Consider the following 16151-nt stretch of genomic DNA (forward strand, 5'->3'; position numbering starts at 1 on the left):
TCTTCTTCTTCCCTCTGCTCTCTCGGTACATTCTTTCGATGCCATCTTTATTTTTAAGCAAGGGAAACATGTGAATGCGAGGCTCCCGTTCGCTTCCTGTGGCCGTCATGCGACTTGCATACTGCAGCTTGCACAGCTTCGTGTAAACCTATTACCAAGAATAGAGTCGGGTCGGTATATGTTGAGTATCATCTTCGTGCAACACATCCGATTTTCCCTGCCTGCAAGCCCTTTATCAACCATGGCGTGGCTGTGGTCCAGGGGGATGGGTTGGGTCGACCCTGGTACCAAGCTGCTGTTTCTTCTTGCTGTTTGCTGCCGCTGATGCTGCTTCTTCAGCTGGATACAGGATATAACATGTTAACTGCCCGGGACCCTGACCATCCCTTCTGCTTCCCTGCCTGGAAGCAGACAGAAGAACAGGTAGACCGGGATGGCCCCGAACTCCTCTGCTTTTCCCTCTCTCTCTCTTACTCTTTTCTTTTTCCTCTCTCTCTCTCTCTTCTGGCTTCTTCCTTTCTTTTTCTCTTGTGTCGTTCCTCGCTTCTGGGCCTCCATGCCCATGATTGGCCTGGCAGGGGACGAACCTTCGCGGCATCAGCACATCCACATCGCACTCTTACGCCTGCTAGCCTGGCTGGTGGGCCGGGTCTTATTTCTGGAGAATTTGCAAAATACAGAAAATTGTAAAAAGAGAGCGAGGAAGAAGAAACTCCACTGCTGATCGTTTCCAAGCCCTAAAGCTCCTTGTAACTGTCCCTGCACCTTGGCTTGGAGAGCATACGCTGTATGTACAGTGTGTATCCCCACGATCTGGAATATCTGCCACACCTCCTGCTGGATACATGTATATATGTATTCTTCTCCCCCTGTAAGGTTTTCTTCGTTCCTTTTTCTCTTCTTTTTTGCAAGCTGTCTTTTACAAAAATCGGCTTTGAAGAGTGGCTCGTGAGTGATCTCTCCCTCTGACGCTTCTTATACTGACTCTCTACTCAGCCTTGATGCTCGTCTGCAACGCTCGTTTTTTTCGCCTCTTTCGAACCTCTCTCGTTTCTTTTTCCTCTTGTCAATTGGAACGCTGGGTAAAGCAGCCTTGGAGAGATCCAGGGTTTATTTGCCTCGACCTGCATCTGCCATCGTGCTGTGGTATAACCATACTACCTGCTACCACGCATTGATCCTCACCCCCAAGTTCGCCCTGGCCCTGACCTGACTGCATTGCAACACTTCCGCCGGATATTTGGTTGATCGACCTGCCGCAGCTGTGGAATTGGTACGTATATTTCGGTAGAGATATTTCCGCTGCCGGACCTTTCCCCCTTCTCGTGCTCCCTCCCCCCCATTCACCCGTTTATCTTGCTTCTCTCGCGTTCCTGTCCTGTCATTGCAATCCCTCCTGATGCATCCCCATCGTCCCATCTCGACATGTTTTTTATTTTTTTTTTCTGAACATTAATCCTCCTTTTTTTCGGGCCCTGACAAAGCACCCAAAACCCATGTCTCTCCCGCTTTGACTCCTTTAGACCTAAAATACCCTTGCTCTTATCCTGCCCTCTCCTACTTATATATATGCTGTTCTCTCTCCGTTCCCCTCCCCCCTGGATCATACATATCCGACCCCTGGCGTGCTAGAGAACCCCATCGGACCTGACGATCTCAGATCTCAGTTGTCAAGGTACGCTTAATATGCCTTTATCGAAAAACCTGCCTTGAGGCCTGTTATAATTTGGTTACCCATAACTCTTTTTTTTTTTTTCACTTTTGATCTACTTTCCCGATTGGACATTTTTCTTTTGCAGCATTCGCTCCCACTCTCTTGCTTGGCCTTTGCTTTTTCTTCTTCCCTTTCCCACACTCTCTGCTGGTCGTTCTACTCCAGGTATATGCTTCCCTGTTCTCATGCATGGCCACTTTCTTTTCTTTTTTCCCCTTTCACGGTGCCCATATATATGAATGGTCTATATGAAACTAGTCCCGTGTGTCTCCAAGTCGCTCACCTATACTACTTTGTTCGACAACGAGCCACCACACATCATCCACTACCGCTCCCATCAGAAGACCGGGGGATAGGTGTTTACTCTATCTACCTGTTGACTTGCTTTTTTTTGCCGTCGTCCATTTTTTTTTTTTTTAACTCTCTCTGGATTTCCTTTCTTTTTTCCCACCCTGACCTTTCCACTACTTATTCATTCTTGCTTTTCCTATGACTTGCTCATGACTTTCCAACCTTTTACGGCTCTTTAATTAATCACAATCTTGATTTAGGCAAGATCCGTTGACGCTTGAAGTTTAATACTCGACTTTATTCCTGGCTTCAGCGGACCTTATTCTGCTATTATCTTATCTACCTCTGACTCGCTCACTCTTCCGCCTCCTGGTCCAATTATCTCTCTTCACATTCACTACATATACCCTCCCCTTCCCGCTCCTCAAACCAGAGGTCACTCCGTATATAGCACGGTCGATCACCCTTATATCCCTCTTTTACTTTTGGTGGTCAGTCAGTTGCCGTCACTCGTTCACCTCTCCCCGCCTGTGGGGGAAATTATACATACACACATCTACATACGTGCAAAAGGTGTATAGCTATCACCATGCCTCAAAGCCAACGAAGAGGACCTTGGGTCCCAGAAGAAGACCAAACCCTGCTACAACTGGTCAGCAGTCAAGGCCCAAACAACTGGGTTCGCATCTCACAACATATGAAGTACCGGTCACCAAAGCAATGCAGAGAACGATTCCACCAGAACCTCAAACCAACATTAAATCACGACCCGATCTCAGCTGAGGAGGGACTCGTGATTGAACGACTTGTGAGCGAGATGGGCAAGCGGTGGGCAGAGATTGCCAGGAGACTCGGCAACAGGAGCGACAACGCTGTGAAGAACTGGTGGAATGGCAGCGTGAATCGAAAGCGTAGAGGCATGGGTAGCTCAGCCTCGCACTCCCCATCCTCTTCTTCTCCGTCCAGGACACCAAACGGACGGGTCGAACCACCATACCAAAAGGCATCTTCGAGGTCTCCTTCTACGCAATACAGATGCCCACGGGCCGAGCATGGAGTGTATGGCCACTCCTCCCACATGGACAGGCAACAGTCGTGGACCTCGATCTCAGATTATCAACCACAGCACCAGCAGCAGCAACAGCAGCAACAACGAGATGAAAGAGATTACCACCAGTCGCACCTCCATTCGCCTCGCCCGCTAGAGTACCGTTCTTCGTTATATGACCTGCCAAAGGAGAACGTGAGCAGCGGAAGATGGCAACAGTGCAACTCACGACCAGAGTCGCCAGCCACCGGCCGACGACTCCTTACTCCAATCTTCACCACCCGCAACTCGAACCAAACCACCGAATCGGCCATGACATCTCCAGCATTCTCCGAGTTATCCCACGCTCCATCCCTTGGTGGTCCCCCATCCATGGTCTCTGACCATAACTCAGTTGCCTCCGCCTCTCCAAAGACAGTGACATCTCCATCTGCACTCGCTACCCCGGTGGAAATCCACCATAGTCACCACCGCTCCTCATCTTCATCTGCATCTTCCTACGACGAGAGACGGCGAGGCAGTGCCCCGTTAATACCATCTTCTTTCTCAAAACCGCATCATTCAAGCGACAACCTCCTCTACCAGCCACACCTAATGCAGTCATCACTACGACACCACCAGCACTCCATCTCAGCACCACACAATCAGCTACCACCAATTTCGGATCTTGAAAAGCCTTCTACTTCTTGTTGTTCTACTTCCCGCGATTCTCGGATGGGTCTACAGGCATTGCTTAATTAAGGCATTTATTCAAATTTAACTCCCTTTCTTCCATTTCTATACGGGTTAATGGCGGTGGTCGGTGGGAATTCAAAAATCATGTATTATGGTCGGGGACCAGACCGATTTCTACGTTGTCTTTTCTTTTAACACATATTTTTATTTTATTTTCCATCCTATGCGATTCATTTTGTTTTACCGGCGTTTGGGTACTGGGGGGAGGGAAGAAAGTCGGGTGGAAAGGCCCAAGAGGCCGAGCTGAAGATAAACCAAAAGGGAAATCCCATCTGAAAAGTCAAAAAGACACGAGAGTGGAGAGAGAGAAGAGCATCTTTGACCTATCTCTTGCCCGGTGTCCATGGTACTCCTGTTTTCTTTTTCGCTCTTTGATTTACCTTCTTGCCTGTTGTATATTTTGCACCTCGTTGCCCACTTTGATATAAGGCTATCAGTCTGACTTGTATTATATATTAGTTAGCTAGTTGGTTATATAGCTACACAAACCCCACAAATAGGCCATTTACTCTTGAGCTTTGTTGCTTGATTGAATGGGCGGGGAAAATACTACTACTGAACATGGGAAGTTTAAGATTTCCCATGAAATTGAAGCTCAAAAGACTACTTATATTAGACTCTGCATATCCCCCTTCCATCTCCGCGTCTCGCTCGTAGTTTTCCCCCTTCGCTATTCGAATCAGGTCTAGTGGAAGCGACCTCTTAGCATCAAAGGGATACTTTTTATGCAAGGCATAATTTGGATCAAATCCCTCGAACAAGTCGAGGGATGGAGGTCTGGTCTGTGGGGGTTCAAACTGCCATGTGGGTGTGCCACACGTACGTACTATACATGTACGTATCCATATCCAGTCCTTGGACTCAGCAGCGTACTGTGTACTCTGTACGGAGGGTAGTTGGTGGTATATCGGCATCTGATAAAGGGCTTTCTCAGACTTACTATTGCTTGCCTGTGCCAACTTGCGTCCTGCAGCGTCGTACAGGATGACAAGAGTAAGCTATCCCGATTTTCCGCATCCACATGGACGGGATGCTGAATGAATGGGCTCCCTCGACTGTTCGGGTGAGCACATACACCGCGGAACACTAGTGGGTATTGCGAACGAACGCGCGAAGCGCCTTGCCTTTCTCTCGTAGTATGCCGCATGTATACGACGACAGACTTACCGCATGCACGTACTGCAGTGAGTAGCTGCGGCGGGCGTGACTCTCTCGGCCGCTAATTTGGGCTGGGAATGTTGTACTACCACACATCGGCATGGCCGGTAGCAGGTATAGAGACCGAGCTTGGGTTTTTTGGTACTATTAGAGTACATCCCTTGGTCCGCTGTCTAACTAGTCCTTGACGGTGCTTTTCCCTTCCGCCCTGCTAGTGGCCCGGTCCCCTTGCGGTGGAAGGGGTTGTAGCGCTTAGCGGTAGTAGTATAGTAGTAGTCATGGGTAGCAGTTAGGCCGTCTCCTGCAGTATAGCCTGAACAAAGAGGATCAGAACAGCCAACCGAGCAGGGGACTTCGCCACGGACAGAAAAAAAAAACGAACGGGATGCGCGCACAGTTGTCAAGAGTTCGAGCGTTACATCGAAAGTTAGCCATCCCGAACAGAGAGGCAGACCAGACAGCGAGACGGCGAGACGGCGAGACGAGACAGCGAGACAGAGATGAGACCTGGGATGATCCAGAGCGAACGCTGGACCCCCACCCGTTTGCTTTTCTTTTTGTGATGCACGATGCATCCTTGACATCAACGTGATTCAGACGTAGCCTGGCTGACTTGACTTGAAAAATGCGGAGAAAAGATAGAAGTATACGGATACTCCATAAACACTAGATCTCTGTAGGCGCACCGGGCTTTTCTTTTCTTTTTTCTCCTCTTCCCTTCCCTTTTCCTGCCTGACAAGATTATTTGTAATGGCTGGTAATAATATATCGAACGGAACGTGCGCAACCCCCTTTTTTTCTTTTTCTTTTTTTGTATCTTCGGAGGGTTATATGGAGTGCTCGGTGGTTTTTTGTATTTCGTTTTTTCCCCTTCCCTTCCCAACGGCTATCCTTGCATATGATGCGACGTGAGCTATCATACCCTCGGCAACGGTGCATCAAAGAAACTAGAAGGCGGCTTGCAGGATGCAAAATATTTAGGCGCGGAGAAGAAGGAGATCGCGCTGCGGCGTCCTCCTGTCAAGATCGCGAAGAGAACGTGGGCGTGAGTTATGGGCGCAGAGACGAAGATCGCGATGGGTTGCGAGGGCGTAAGCTTGAAAATTAGACCATTGAAGGCAAAAAATTGAAGCTCGTACTCCGTGCCCTTGTAGAGCGTTTGCCGTTTTGGAAGTGTTTTCTCGGTTGGCCTGCTCGCATCTCCTCTACCAGTCGCTGTCAGGGTGAAGCCGCTCGGAGATTGATTGCCGCCATCCTGGAGGGTTTTGATGCCCAATAAGGTCCTATCCGTGATCCTCATGAACACTCCATTCGCCGTTGTGTAGATGGATACTCCGTCAAATGAGCTCGGGGGGGGGGGTGGGCGCCAACAGTTAACTAACCCGCCGCCCCCCAGCACAATTGGACGACCTTTCGGCCTTAACTTCGAGTTAAACGGATAAGCTAGGATAGCTAAATCCCCTGCCCTTGAGGAAGAGAGAGGGAGGGTCCTGGAGGAGCTGCAACGGTTATGACTAGCTGCAGTTGGATGCTATTGCAGGGCCCGTTGACTATCGTTTGCTGTCTACCATCCTTATTTGGCAGCACGGATATGTAGATACCTTGCTGGAGGATTTTCGTTCCCGGCGGCCCGAGATGGGGCTAAGGGTCTCTGCGGCCAGGGTATGCTGGTTGTTCAGGCATATAACTGCCGGTGTTAAGGACGAGGGCAGACATGTCGGAAGAACGCCCCGAGCAAGGAAGAAAATCCAGGTCTACGCTGGAAGAGGAAAGTGAGTTCATTTCTTGGTCGACCTTGGATTATTTCCATCATGAGTCGCTTTTTTACTAGGTTTTATACTATGCGCCCGTGGCTGGTCGGAAGAGAAATATTAACGACTCGAAAATGCGTCCTGGCTATCCACTCCTCTATTACAAATAGTATCATAATCCTCACAAATCCATACAGACCCCCGCGCTAACTATACAGCTGCCTACTTGTGCTCGAGGAGCGTCTGCAGCTCTCTCTTTTCTCCACTGCCCATGACCATGCGCCAAAACACACCTTCGGCCTTCATCAACTCCCTCGGCGAGTCGTATTCGACAGCTTCGCCTTCCTTCATGACGAGGATGCGATCAAAGTCCGCCACCGTGGTGAGACGATGAGCGACCACCAGCAGCGTCGAGTCTCGGAACTCTTCTCGGATGCTACGTTGGATCAAGGCGTCTGTCTTCATGTCGACTGCAGACGTCGCTTCGTCGAGAACCATAACTTTGGGCCGTGCCACAATCGCCCTGGCTAGACAGAGAAGTTGCCGTTGGCCTTGAGAAAGATTAAGCCCTCCTTCGCTAATGGCGTGGTCGAGACTAGGCGTTCGACTCCGGTCGATGTCAGAGCCTGCTTCGTCGTCAGCTTCGTCGTCAGCCTCCACGTCGGTTTCCCCTCCAAATAACGGGAAATGTACTCGGTTCAGGGCCGTCTGTAGCTGCTCGTCAGTATACTCGTTGAACGGGTCGAGATTGGACCGTATTGTGCCTGAGAACAAGACTGGATCCTGAGGGATAATCGACAGTCGACTCCTCAGGTCATGTAATTTAATGGTTGAAATGTCCACACCATCTATATAGATTGAGCCACCCTGGAGTCCCAGCAACCTGAACAGTGCAAGAGTAAGAGTCGATTTCCCCGAACCTGTACGACCAACGATTCCAACCCGATGGTTCGGTTCAACGCTGAATGTAAGCCCCTTAAGCACTGGCGGAAGCTCTGGCGAGTAAGCAGCTGTGACATTATCAACTTCGATTCGCCCTTTACTAGGCCACCCTGCAGAAACGTCTTTGCCAGTGTGGTCCTCAGTAGGGACTTGTGAATACTCGATAATGCGTTCTGTAGAGTTCATATCCAGCTGTGTTTCTGTATACTTGTCGATTGCCGATCCGATCAGTTGAGCTCCATCAAGCATGAAGTTAAGGGCAAATCCGACGAGAGAAGGCTCAATATCTTTCGTTGACATGAGGATAAATGTTAGAGCAGCCCCAAAAAAGGCGTCCGCCATCCCCGTTCTAAACGTCATCCATTCGTTGAAAAGGATAATATAGTAATGCGCAGACGTATGGTCGTCGATGTTGCGATACATCTTATGCATATACGTATCTGCTTTATTAAACGCTCGAATTGTGCCGATTCCTTGGAGTGAGGTGCCAAATTGCTCGATAATAGGTGACCTTGCTTGGGACTTGATCCGTCGAAGTTCTCGAGCGGTTATCATGTATCGAATCGCAAAATGTGCACATACTCCTGATAGGACGATTGTGAGTAGTAGGATATATGAAGAGACGAGTATACTACCATCAAGTCGTTAGCAAAGCCATGACGTAGGGGAAGGAGGAATGCCTTACGCGGCTACAACGATCGAGAGGAGATCTAGAATATCTAGGAAGAGGTATGCGAGGTCGTCACCGAGCTTCGAATCAAAAGTTGCGAAATCGAGAGTGAACCTATTGATAACTCTACCAACAGGGACGGTGTCCACCCATCTCAGGGGGGTTCGAAGGACTCGGGATGCCATCTTCTCAAAAAGATCTTTCGACGCCCGAATAGTTCCAGTCCATATAAAAAGATGGCTAAACGTTCGAACTAACGTCATGCCCATTGATATGGCAAAGTAAATTCCTAGATAGAACCAAAGTGCATCGTCTGCTACTTTGGCCTTTGTTATCAAGACTTCAGCGTGAATAATATCACTAACCGATCTGGTCTTCGCGGTTTCCGTCCATATCTTCAGCCACCAGGACTATAGATGTCACCAAGTTAGCAATGACTTCAGGAATCGTATTAGCATGAAACGTACCCTCCCTAAACTTAATGCCTGCGTTCCGCATAGACAAAAAGCGACAGCCACCCAAAATATAGCTCCTCCGCTGCTTCTTAGATATTCCTTGTATACCTTCCATTTAACGCCACCTGTCTCACGCTCCTCGGGCTGCACAAAGACATTGGTTGGTTTCTCCCTATTCGAATCTTTTCTTGATGCCCAGGCCATACTTGAATGACTGCCTATATCGCGAATTGAGCTACTCCTCCTGCGGTGAGTTATGATTGGCGGAGGGTCTGGTTTTGTTATTATCGACATAGTACTACGGATTCTCGTGAGCGATTCTGTATAGTCCAGGTCATCAGGGCGGCCGGCTTGCTTCATCACATTATCCTCAAGGACAACCATGAAGCTCGTTTTGGGCATGCACAAGGAAGTATGATGCGTTGCTAGGATACGGGTCCTGCCTTGACCAAGTTCTCCTGTAAGGGCCTTTTCGAAAATGTGGCGACCGACATGGACATCAACGGCACTGAAGATATCATCCTAGGGCTGATATTAGCGATTGAAAGTTCCCAAGGGTATTAGAAGCCCCATAGCACATACCAAAACTAATATGCCAGCCCTTGAGTATAAGGCCCTGGCCAGAGACACTCTCCATCGTTGGCCACCACTCAAGTTGATACCACGAGGACCGATTTCAGTCATGTCACCGTCGACCAGGATGTGAAGATCGTCAGTTAATGCACAAACGTCGAGAACTTTTTTATACCGTTCTGCGCTAAAGGGGTATCCAAAGACAATATTGTCTTTCAAAGTTCCATTTTCTATCCACGGTGACTGCGCTACAAAAGCTACCGCAGACGGGATAATCCAATTGTCGAGGCCGATGGTATTTTCTGGGGTATTGTAAAGCGAAGGTGGAGGTGTTGGCACGCCAATGGTGCCAGAAACTAGATCAGCTTCCCCAAATATAGAGCCCAAAAGCAAGCTCTTGCCAGACCCAGTAGGACCACAGATCAAACTAAGTTCTTTATCTGGGAAAGTAAGATTGATATTCTTAAGGACAAACCGATCTTCGATAGATTTAGCGTCTGACGGCCAGGCGATGGAGGCATCCTTGTATGTAATTGATGAAGAGGACTCGCGGTATTCCTCTTTATCGGGAGAGTGAAGGTAGGTCTCGATTCGTCTAAGACTTACCATGCCCTCGATTAGACCAGTAATGACGATAGGTATCATGGAAAGGGCATTTTCGAGTTCAAAGAATACTTCGAGTGATGCGAATGCGACAGAAGCAGTAAGCCTTCCCTCGAAAATGGCATAAACGGCGAGTGCCACGGTCGTCATCATTGTAGGAACAACATCCCAGCAAAAGATCATACCGACGTCTGTAAATTAGATGGAGAAATTTAGTAGACATCCTAGTAATATACTACGCGGTAGCTTGTTAATTCTCACCATATAAGCACGACCGCCAAACTTCTCTCATCTCGTTCAGTCGTGCAGTCATAATTTTATTCTGCCATTCTGCCTCTAACGCTGCGAATTTTATCTGTCGGAGACCGTGAAGGGCCTCCGAGATGACCCCTGTTTTGGCATCACGGGCTGACATGAGTCGGTCCTAGTATCAATGTCAGTTTTCAGTCTTCGATAGTAGTAGCTTCCCAGAGGAATTCAATACATACCTGCGTCAGAGCATAAACCTTTGATAGCCAAGTATTCATCGGAACCAGTATCAGAAAGACCAAGAATGCTGCAAGCAAACTCCTCCATCTAGGGGAATGGTTAGTCTACCCATGGATGAATTTGAGTAACGTCCTTAACTTACCGAATAAGTTGGAAAAGCACCAACAGCGAAAGAATAAATGTGCACGTAGAGAGTATAATTGTGCTTAAAAAGGCAGCAGATGCACCAACCTCCTCTCTATTCAGGTTAGCATTCGTTTTTCGTATATCTCTCGCAAAGAAAACCGAAGACTTACGCATCAATGCCCATGAGATTTATAATCCACTGGTAGGTACGCTTCTGCTCGGGATCTACTCCAACTAATCCGTCTTGGGCTGTGGGATTTTGATCGCCATCATTCTCACCAGCTTCTTCACCTTCACCTTCATCATGCTCCTCAACCATTGATTTTTCCGTCCCCCGGGCGTCGTTTTTGCGCATTGCCTTGGCGAATACGGCCGCGCATAGCTGGGCTTCTATGCGAAGGGCAAGTTGAGAATCGCCCACCCAGCGCATCCAAGTTCCTGCCCAGCATGATAGAACTAAACCGGTGGCTAATATCAACGTCCAGAGCCAGCTTTCAATTCCAATATGTTCACCAGCCTGTCTTCGTTCAAGGGCACGAAGGATGAAATACATAGAAACCTTTGGCACAAAATTGAGAATTGACTCAACTGCTGTCAAAAACCAGTGTTTGCTGAACGTGGTATAATGGAGGCTGAAGATCTGCCACCAGAGGGCGTCGGTTTGAGGGCGTCCTAAGAATCTGGCCAACAAAGACTCTGAGCGTGTATAGTGATCCATGCCAGGTAATTCGTTGACTTCTAACCTGGGGTTTTTGGCGATGTACTTTACTAGATGGCCTGGCCAGGAGAAAGTGAATCGCGAGAGCGCAGACACAGTGTACTGCCGATCAACCACTTTATTGTTGGTAAACACATCTGGACGTCTCGGCAGGCATAGATAACCACAAAGTAAACAAGCAGTGGCCACTAATTGAATAATCCATACGGCGAATTGGAAGCTTGTTAGATTGTCATAGTGTGCCGGTGTCAAAAGCCGCACATCCAAAAAGCCTGACATGGCGAATTGGATTACCGTAGCTATAGAGGCATAGCTAGCAAGTCGGAACTGGCTGGCATATTCCTGCTTGAATGAGATTGCCATAACATTGGGAAGAAGGAGTACCTAAACAGATGAACCAGTTAATAAAACATGAGAATGTGTTGGGCTGTTTAGCGACATCAAAAAGTAGATGGACGTTAAGCAACAAATCATCATGAGCAAGAATAATCGTACAAAGGTCCCGAATTGAAACCAACTCGCGAGTTCTCCATATCGAATCGACTCCTGCGTGGTTGACAAAATAGCTCTGACCGTGGAGGCGACTAAGCCGACGAGAGCAGCCGTGTAGATAATGGCTGTCTGGATAGTTGTTGAATAAGCAGAGATCGATTCGTCTGTCGCCTCTCCATCCTCGTCTTCCGGAAGTGACTGCAGGTTCGTGTATGAGCCATGGGTAATTTTCTGGACGATGCTGTTGAAAGCTGGCAGCGTAGCAAGAAGGATCAGAGCAGCGGCAGCGCTTCCGGCGCCAACGGTGGCAATGTCGATGTTCGACAACATCGTGAGCAATTGACCCTCAAATCAAGCTGTTTTGATCATGAGAGATGTTATGTTTGAAGACGGTGCGAGAAGAGAGAACCGCCCGCGATTAGTTATAAGCCCTGATCCTGATAATCCCAAGAAAACAAAGCTGGAAAACCTTGAGAGATGAGTCTCCGCAGCCCCAGGCAGCATGATCGACAGCTCAAGCTAGCGGGCTGCTCCTTTAGCTATATTCTGCAGCTAACTGGGCACAAAACATCCATATTTAATTCTGTGATACTAAAATCAAGCCGCAGCCAGGGTGCAAGCTCGGGTAGGGGGAACACAAAAGGCGCCGCCAAGTCGTCGGGCTGGCGACCCGATTTGCTCTCCGGCCGAAGACACGAATCGTCACGGAGGACTACGTCAACATCGCACGTCGCACGCCGGGGATCTCTCCAATAAGAGGCCTCAGGGGTTGGGGAAATGGGGGGTTCAGCTGAAGGAACGGATGCATGTCGATGGCCACAGCCTGAAGCTGTCTTTCGTGGCCCGCTTGGTGAGTGAGTCTAACGGCCGTTGGCGTCGAAGTGCTGCGTTTACTACGTGTGGATGAGGAGGAATGATGAGGAGGAACAGTTAGATCGTGAAGGATGAAGTATATACACGCAATGTCATAGTGACTCAACAACGATAGTAGAAATATGATGACTCTTTATGAGTTTTGGAGATCTTCAGGGTTCATGCCGTCTAGCCGTCTAGTTGATGGAGCAGTGACTTGGTGTCGACACAGTGTATAGATAGAAGACGGTAACCGGAAGAAAAAGTGTAGAGAAATAGCATCAAAGGGAACTGCGTCGCCATTATAAATAATAAAACTAATTACTATGCTAAAAGAAAAAGAATCACCATAAAGGAGAAGTTCAAGGCAAAAAGAAGAAGCTCAAGGATGCAGCTTGCATCCAACGCATGGAGCAGGTGGTGCAGCACTCTGGTAAATGTCTGGCCGCTGCTTTCCAGAAACGTTCAAATAGCCAACAGCGCCCTTGTCTAGACGGAAGATGGCATGGTCCACAATTGTGTATGTTCCAGGCACCGCCATCTTCATGTCCACGATGGTAGAACCGCCCGGAGGAACACTGGCGGTGGCCACCCAGTTTCCAGGCGGACTTACCACGTCGCCATCACGGTACAGCTTAGAAAATGTAGTGCCGATGACATGGAACGCACTGGTCAAGTTTGGCCCGGCATTTCCGAAGAATATTCGTACTGTCTCTCCAACTTTCGCCTTCAGAGGCTGGTCTCGGGTCAATGCCGACTCGCTTCCGTTGAAGACAACCAAGCTGGGGTTCTCATCCAGTGCGTTGGGGTAGGAGAATTCTACCACGGAGGAGCGTTTGCCGTTCTCCATTACTTCTGGTGGCTCATGGTAGAACTCGCTCTGCATCACATAATACTCATGATCGACCGGGGGTAGGCCGCCTTCTTCCGGCTGGACGTAGATGAGCCCATACATACCGTTGGCAATGTGTACTGGGACAGGGGCTGCCGCGCAGTGATACAAGTAGAGGCCAGGATGTAAAAGCTTGAACGCCCCGGTCTTGCTTTCGTTCTCTTCAGCGGTAGTGAGTGCCGCGCCTCCGCCCGGTCCCGTAAATGCATGACAGTCGATATTATGCGGGTTGCCCGTTGCATCGCGGTTGGTTAGGGTCAATTCCACCACGTCACCTACTCGTGCCCGTATGAACGGACCAGGAACAGTGTCATTAAAGGTCCATTGTTCATATTTATATTGGCTGGACAGCTGGGTCATTTTCGTTGTGGTGGTCAGCGGAACCTGGAGAAGCACAGGGTAATCTCGCGTAATCGGTGGTGGAACATGTGGTGCTGTGGTAAAAACTGCAGCCTCTTTGGGAAGTTTGGAATAATCACCCGACGTTTCCGCAAAGAGATCGACCCCTGTGCTTGACTTCACGGAAATGAAATGCTCTGGTGTTCCTTTTCTACCCCGTGCAATGAGGACGGCGCCCAGGGCAACAGAAGCAACGACTCCGATAGCAATTGCGAGCGGGGCATTGCTTGCTTTGCGAATGTTGGAGCTTTTGGAGGAATCTGTTGATACTCTTCGTACAGGTACCCAGCTAGGTCGTTGGTGGGGGAAAGCGGTTGCTGCTCTGATTGCCGGCCCAATCGCTGATTTAGCTCGGGGGGTTGCTCTTAGTGATGCCCTAAGGGGCATATATAGCGAGTTCATAGGCACCATCATATAAGAAAATGTGTTGCAGTAGTTGAAGATGGTTTCTTAGGCTCCCAATAAATAAAGAGGATAACTGGATGCACCACAATGTGGCAAAAGGGGTGCGATCTTATACTCTGAGCCTACCGTGGTAGAGCTCAGAGCGAGGCCGTAGCAGCATCATAGACACCCAAACTGTCTGACTATCAGGCCATCATGATGAGGGGGTTCGCAGGGTCGACCATGCCGTTCAACCCGAACGGGGATGCAGTTGATCGTCTGATTGCTCCGCGCATTCAGGCTGAGTGGTTGGAAAGCGAAACCATTTGCTGCGGCGTGTATCTAACTATCTAGGTAGCTAGCTGCAAACCCCGTGACATGCCGGCGGCCATAGCTCGGGGAAGCAGTTCGTCTGCCACCCTGTCAGAACTGACACGCGAGTTGATTCCTCATCGTCTGCTCCCCTCACGCAGTGGTCCAATAGAGCCGGCAGGACTTGCTGACCGCTCAGGGGTTTGAAATGTGGGAGAGGCAGAGATCTACACTTCAAGTGTAACATTGTGGCCTAGGAGCTAATGCAGCGAACTTCTCCTCGGAGTATCAAGTCGAATTTGACCCCTCGCTGATAAATATCATCTTTCGGCTATATATGAGGCTATCTGCAGGTTTCGATTGGGGAGATCGCTTCTCCATGCCGGCACCTGGGTTGCATTGACCTAGTTAGCTCCGCCCCTTCGATAGCTACCTGAGATACCTGAGATCAAGCCACGTCAGTCACGTGAATATCCAAGTGACCATATGGAAATGGGAACAAGCCTAGAGCTAAGAAGAACTCGCATAGCTCAACCCAAAAATAGACCTCGAGCTAGTTACTGGTTGGTATGTAATAATAGCTCAATACCCGAGTCAAGAGCGAGCCAACCCCGCGCCCGTTCACAGCCTCCATACGTTGCTCGCCGCTGCGCAGGGAGAATGGGCATTAAGTATGACTCGCCGTCTGGCATGGCATTATATCCGTTTCCTGGTCGCCGAAGTGGCCATGGAGATACTTCATCTTATTTCAGTAAGTTAGCCTGCCTGTCATTGGTATAAGGATGGGACATCCTTGACCAGGCCAAGGACCTTCATGGGTAAGCGATAAGTGCTTTCCAAGCGACGAACAGGGTTCAAGCCACACGCTCTCTACCAAGCCGGTGTTAATAGCCCATAAAATGGAACATGATACCTGAGCTGGATCTCGGAGGTCGTGCTGACTCGATCCACCATCCGAGCACGATATAGAGAAGAAAATGGAAAAGGAATAGGAACAGCATGCACACCAGCCAAAGACAAGAAGACTATGTCTGTTGAATTGACCGCTGCCACTGCTCCTGGAGACGCGGTCTTGATGTTGAAGTTTTGAAGTCAAGATTGGGTCTTTCCCACAGTCTTGGCTTCTTTCCACTTCGGGCATCGCGCCCGCTCCTGCCCCACATCAGGGTCCTTCCTGGAACAACATTATTCTGACGTACAGAAATAACGTCGTTGAAGGGACAGAGAGACGGACAGTTGGGTTGGCGAGGGGGGGCTTTGGGGTCGCGGGCGGGTGGTGGAAGTTTGCGCCGAGGTGCTGCAGATGAGGCATTCTGCAATATCTTTATATCATGAGTTTTCTTAGCTTAACTCCAACGCGGACTACAGGAAGTCGGCCGTTCAGTTATGCGTTTGCGCTCTCAGTCTGAATTGAGCGTTTACGATGATAGTTTGGAAGCGTGTGGGGAATGTTTGCCTTTTTATATTGCAAGTTTCAAGATCCACTCGGCCTATAGCGATAGTGTTATATGCCTGGGCCCCTGCTATCAACATCAGAGTTAAATTAT

The 16151-nt window shown here is 49.1% G+C and overlaps 3 protein-coding genes across 3 annotated transcripts; 1 reads left to right on the forward strand and 2 right to left on the reverse strand.

Moving 5' to 3' along the window:
* Nucleotides 1-2702: 2702 nt before the first annotated feature.
* On the forward strand, nucleotides 2703-3794 carry GIQ15_03458 (FlbD; the record flags this gene model as incomplete). The annotated part of the gene is made up of 1 exon (XM_033550875.1): nucleotides 2703-3794. The coding sequence occupies one exon, from the start codon at nucleotides 2703-2705 to the stop codon at nucleotides 3792-3794; it is 1092 nt and encodes a 363-aa protein (XP_033408036.1).
* Nucleotides 3795-6919: 3125 nt separating this feature from the next.
* Nucleotides 6920-12095, reverse strand: GIQ15_03459 (uncharacterized protein; the record flags this gene model as incomplete). The annotated part of the gene is made up of 11 exons (XM_033550876.1): nucleotides 6920-8270; nucleotides 8325-8628; nucleotides 8675-8719; nucleotides 8777-8794; nucleotides 8899-9286; nucleotides 9347-10131; nucleotides 10202-10364; nucleotides 10429-10516; nucleotides 10572-10667; nucleotides 10726-11657; nucleotides 11769-12095. 11 exons carry the CDS (start codon nucleotides 12093-12095, stop codon nucleotides 6920-6922), a joined length of 4497 nt encoding a protein of 1498 aa, XP_033408037.1.
* A 904-nt stretch (nucleotides 12096-12999) lies between these two features.
* GIQ15_03460 (copper-containing nitrite reductase) lies at nucleotides 13000-14322 on the reverse strand (the record flags this gene model as incomplete). Its single annotated transcript, XM_033550877.1, has 1 exon — nucleotides 13000-14322. The coding sequence occupies one exon, from the start codon at nucleotides 14320-14322 to the stop codon at nucleotides 13000-13002; it is 1323 nt and encodes a 440-aa protein (XP_033408038.1).
* Nucleotides 14323-16151: the final 1829 nt, after the last annotated feature.

Source organism: Arthroderma uncinatum, assembly GCF_011692745.1.
Source record: "Arthroderma uncinatum strain CBS 119779 chromosome Unknown scaffold2, whole genome shotgun sequence".
Taxonomy (NCBI): Eukaryota; Fungi; Ascomycota; class Eurotiomycetes; order Onygenales; family Arthrodermataceae; genus Arthroderma; species Arthroderma uncinatum.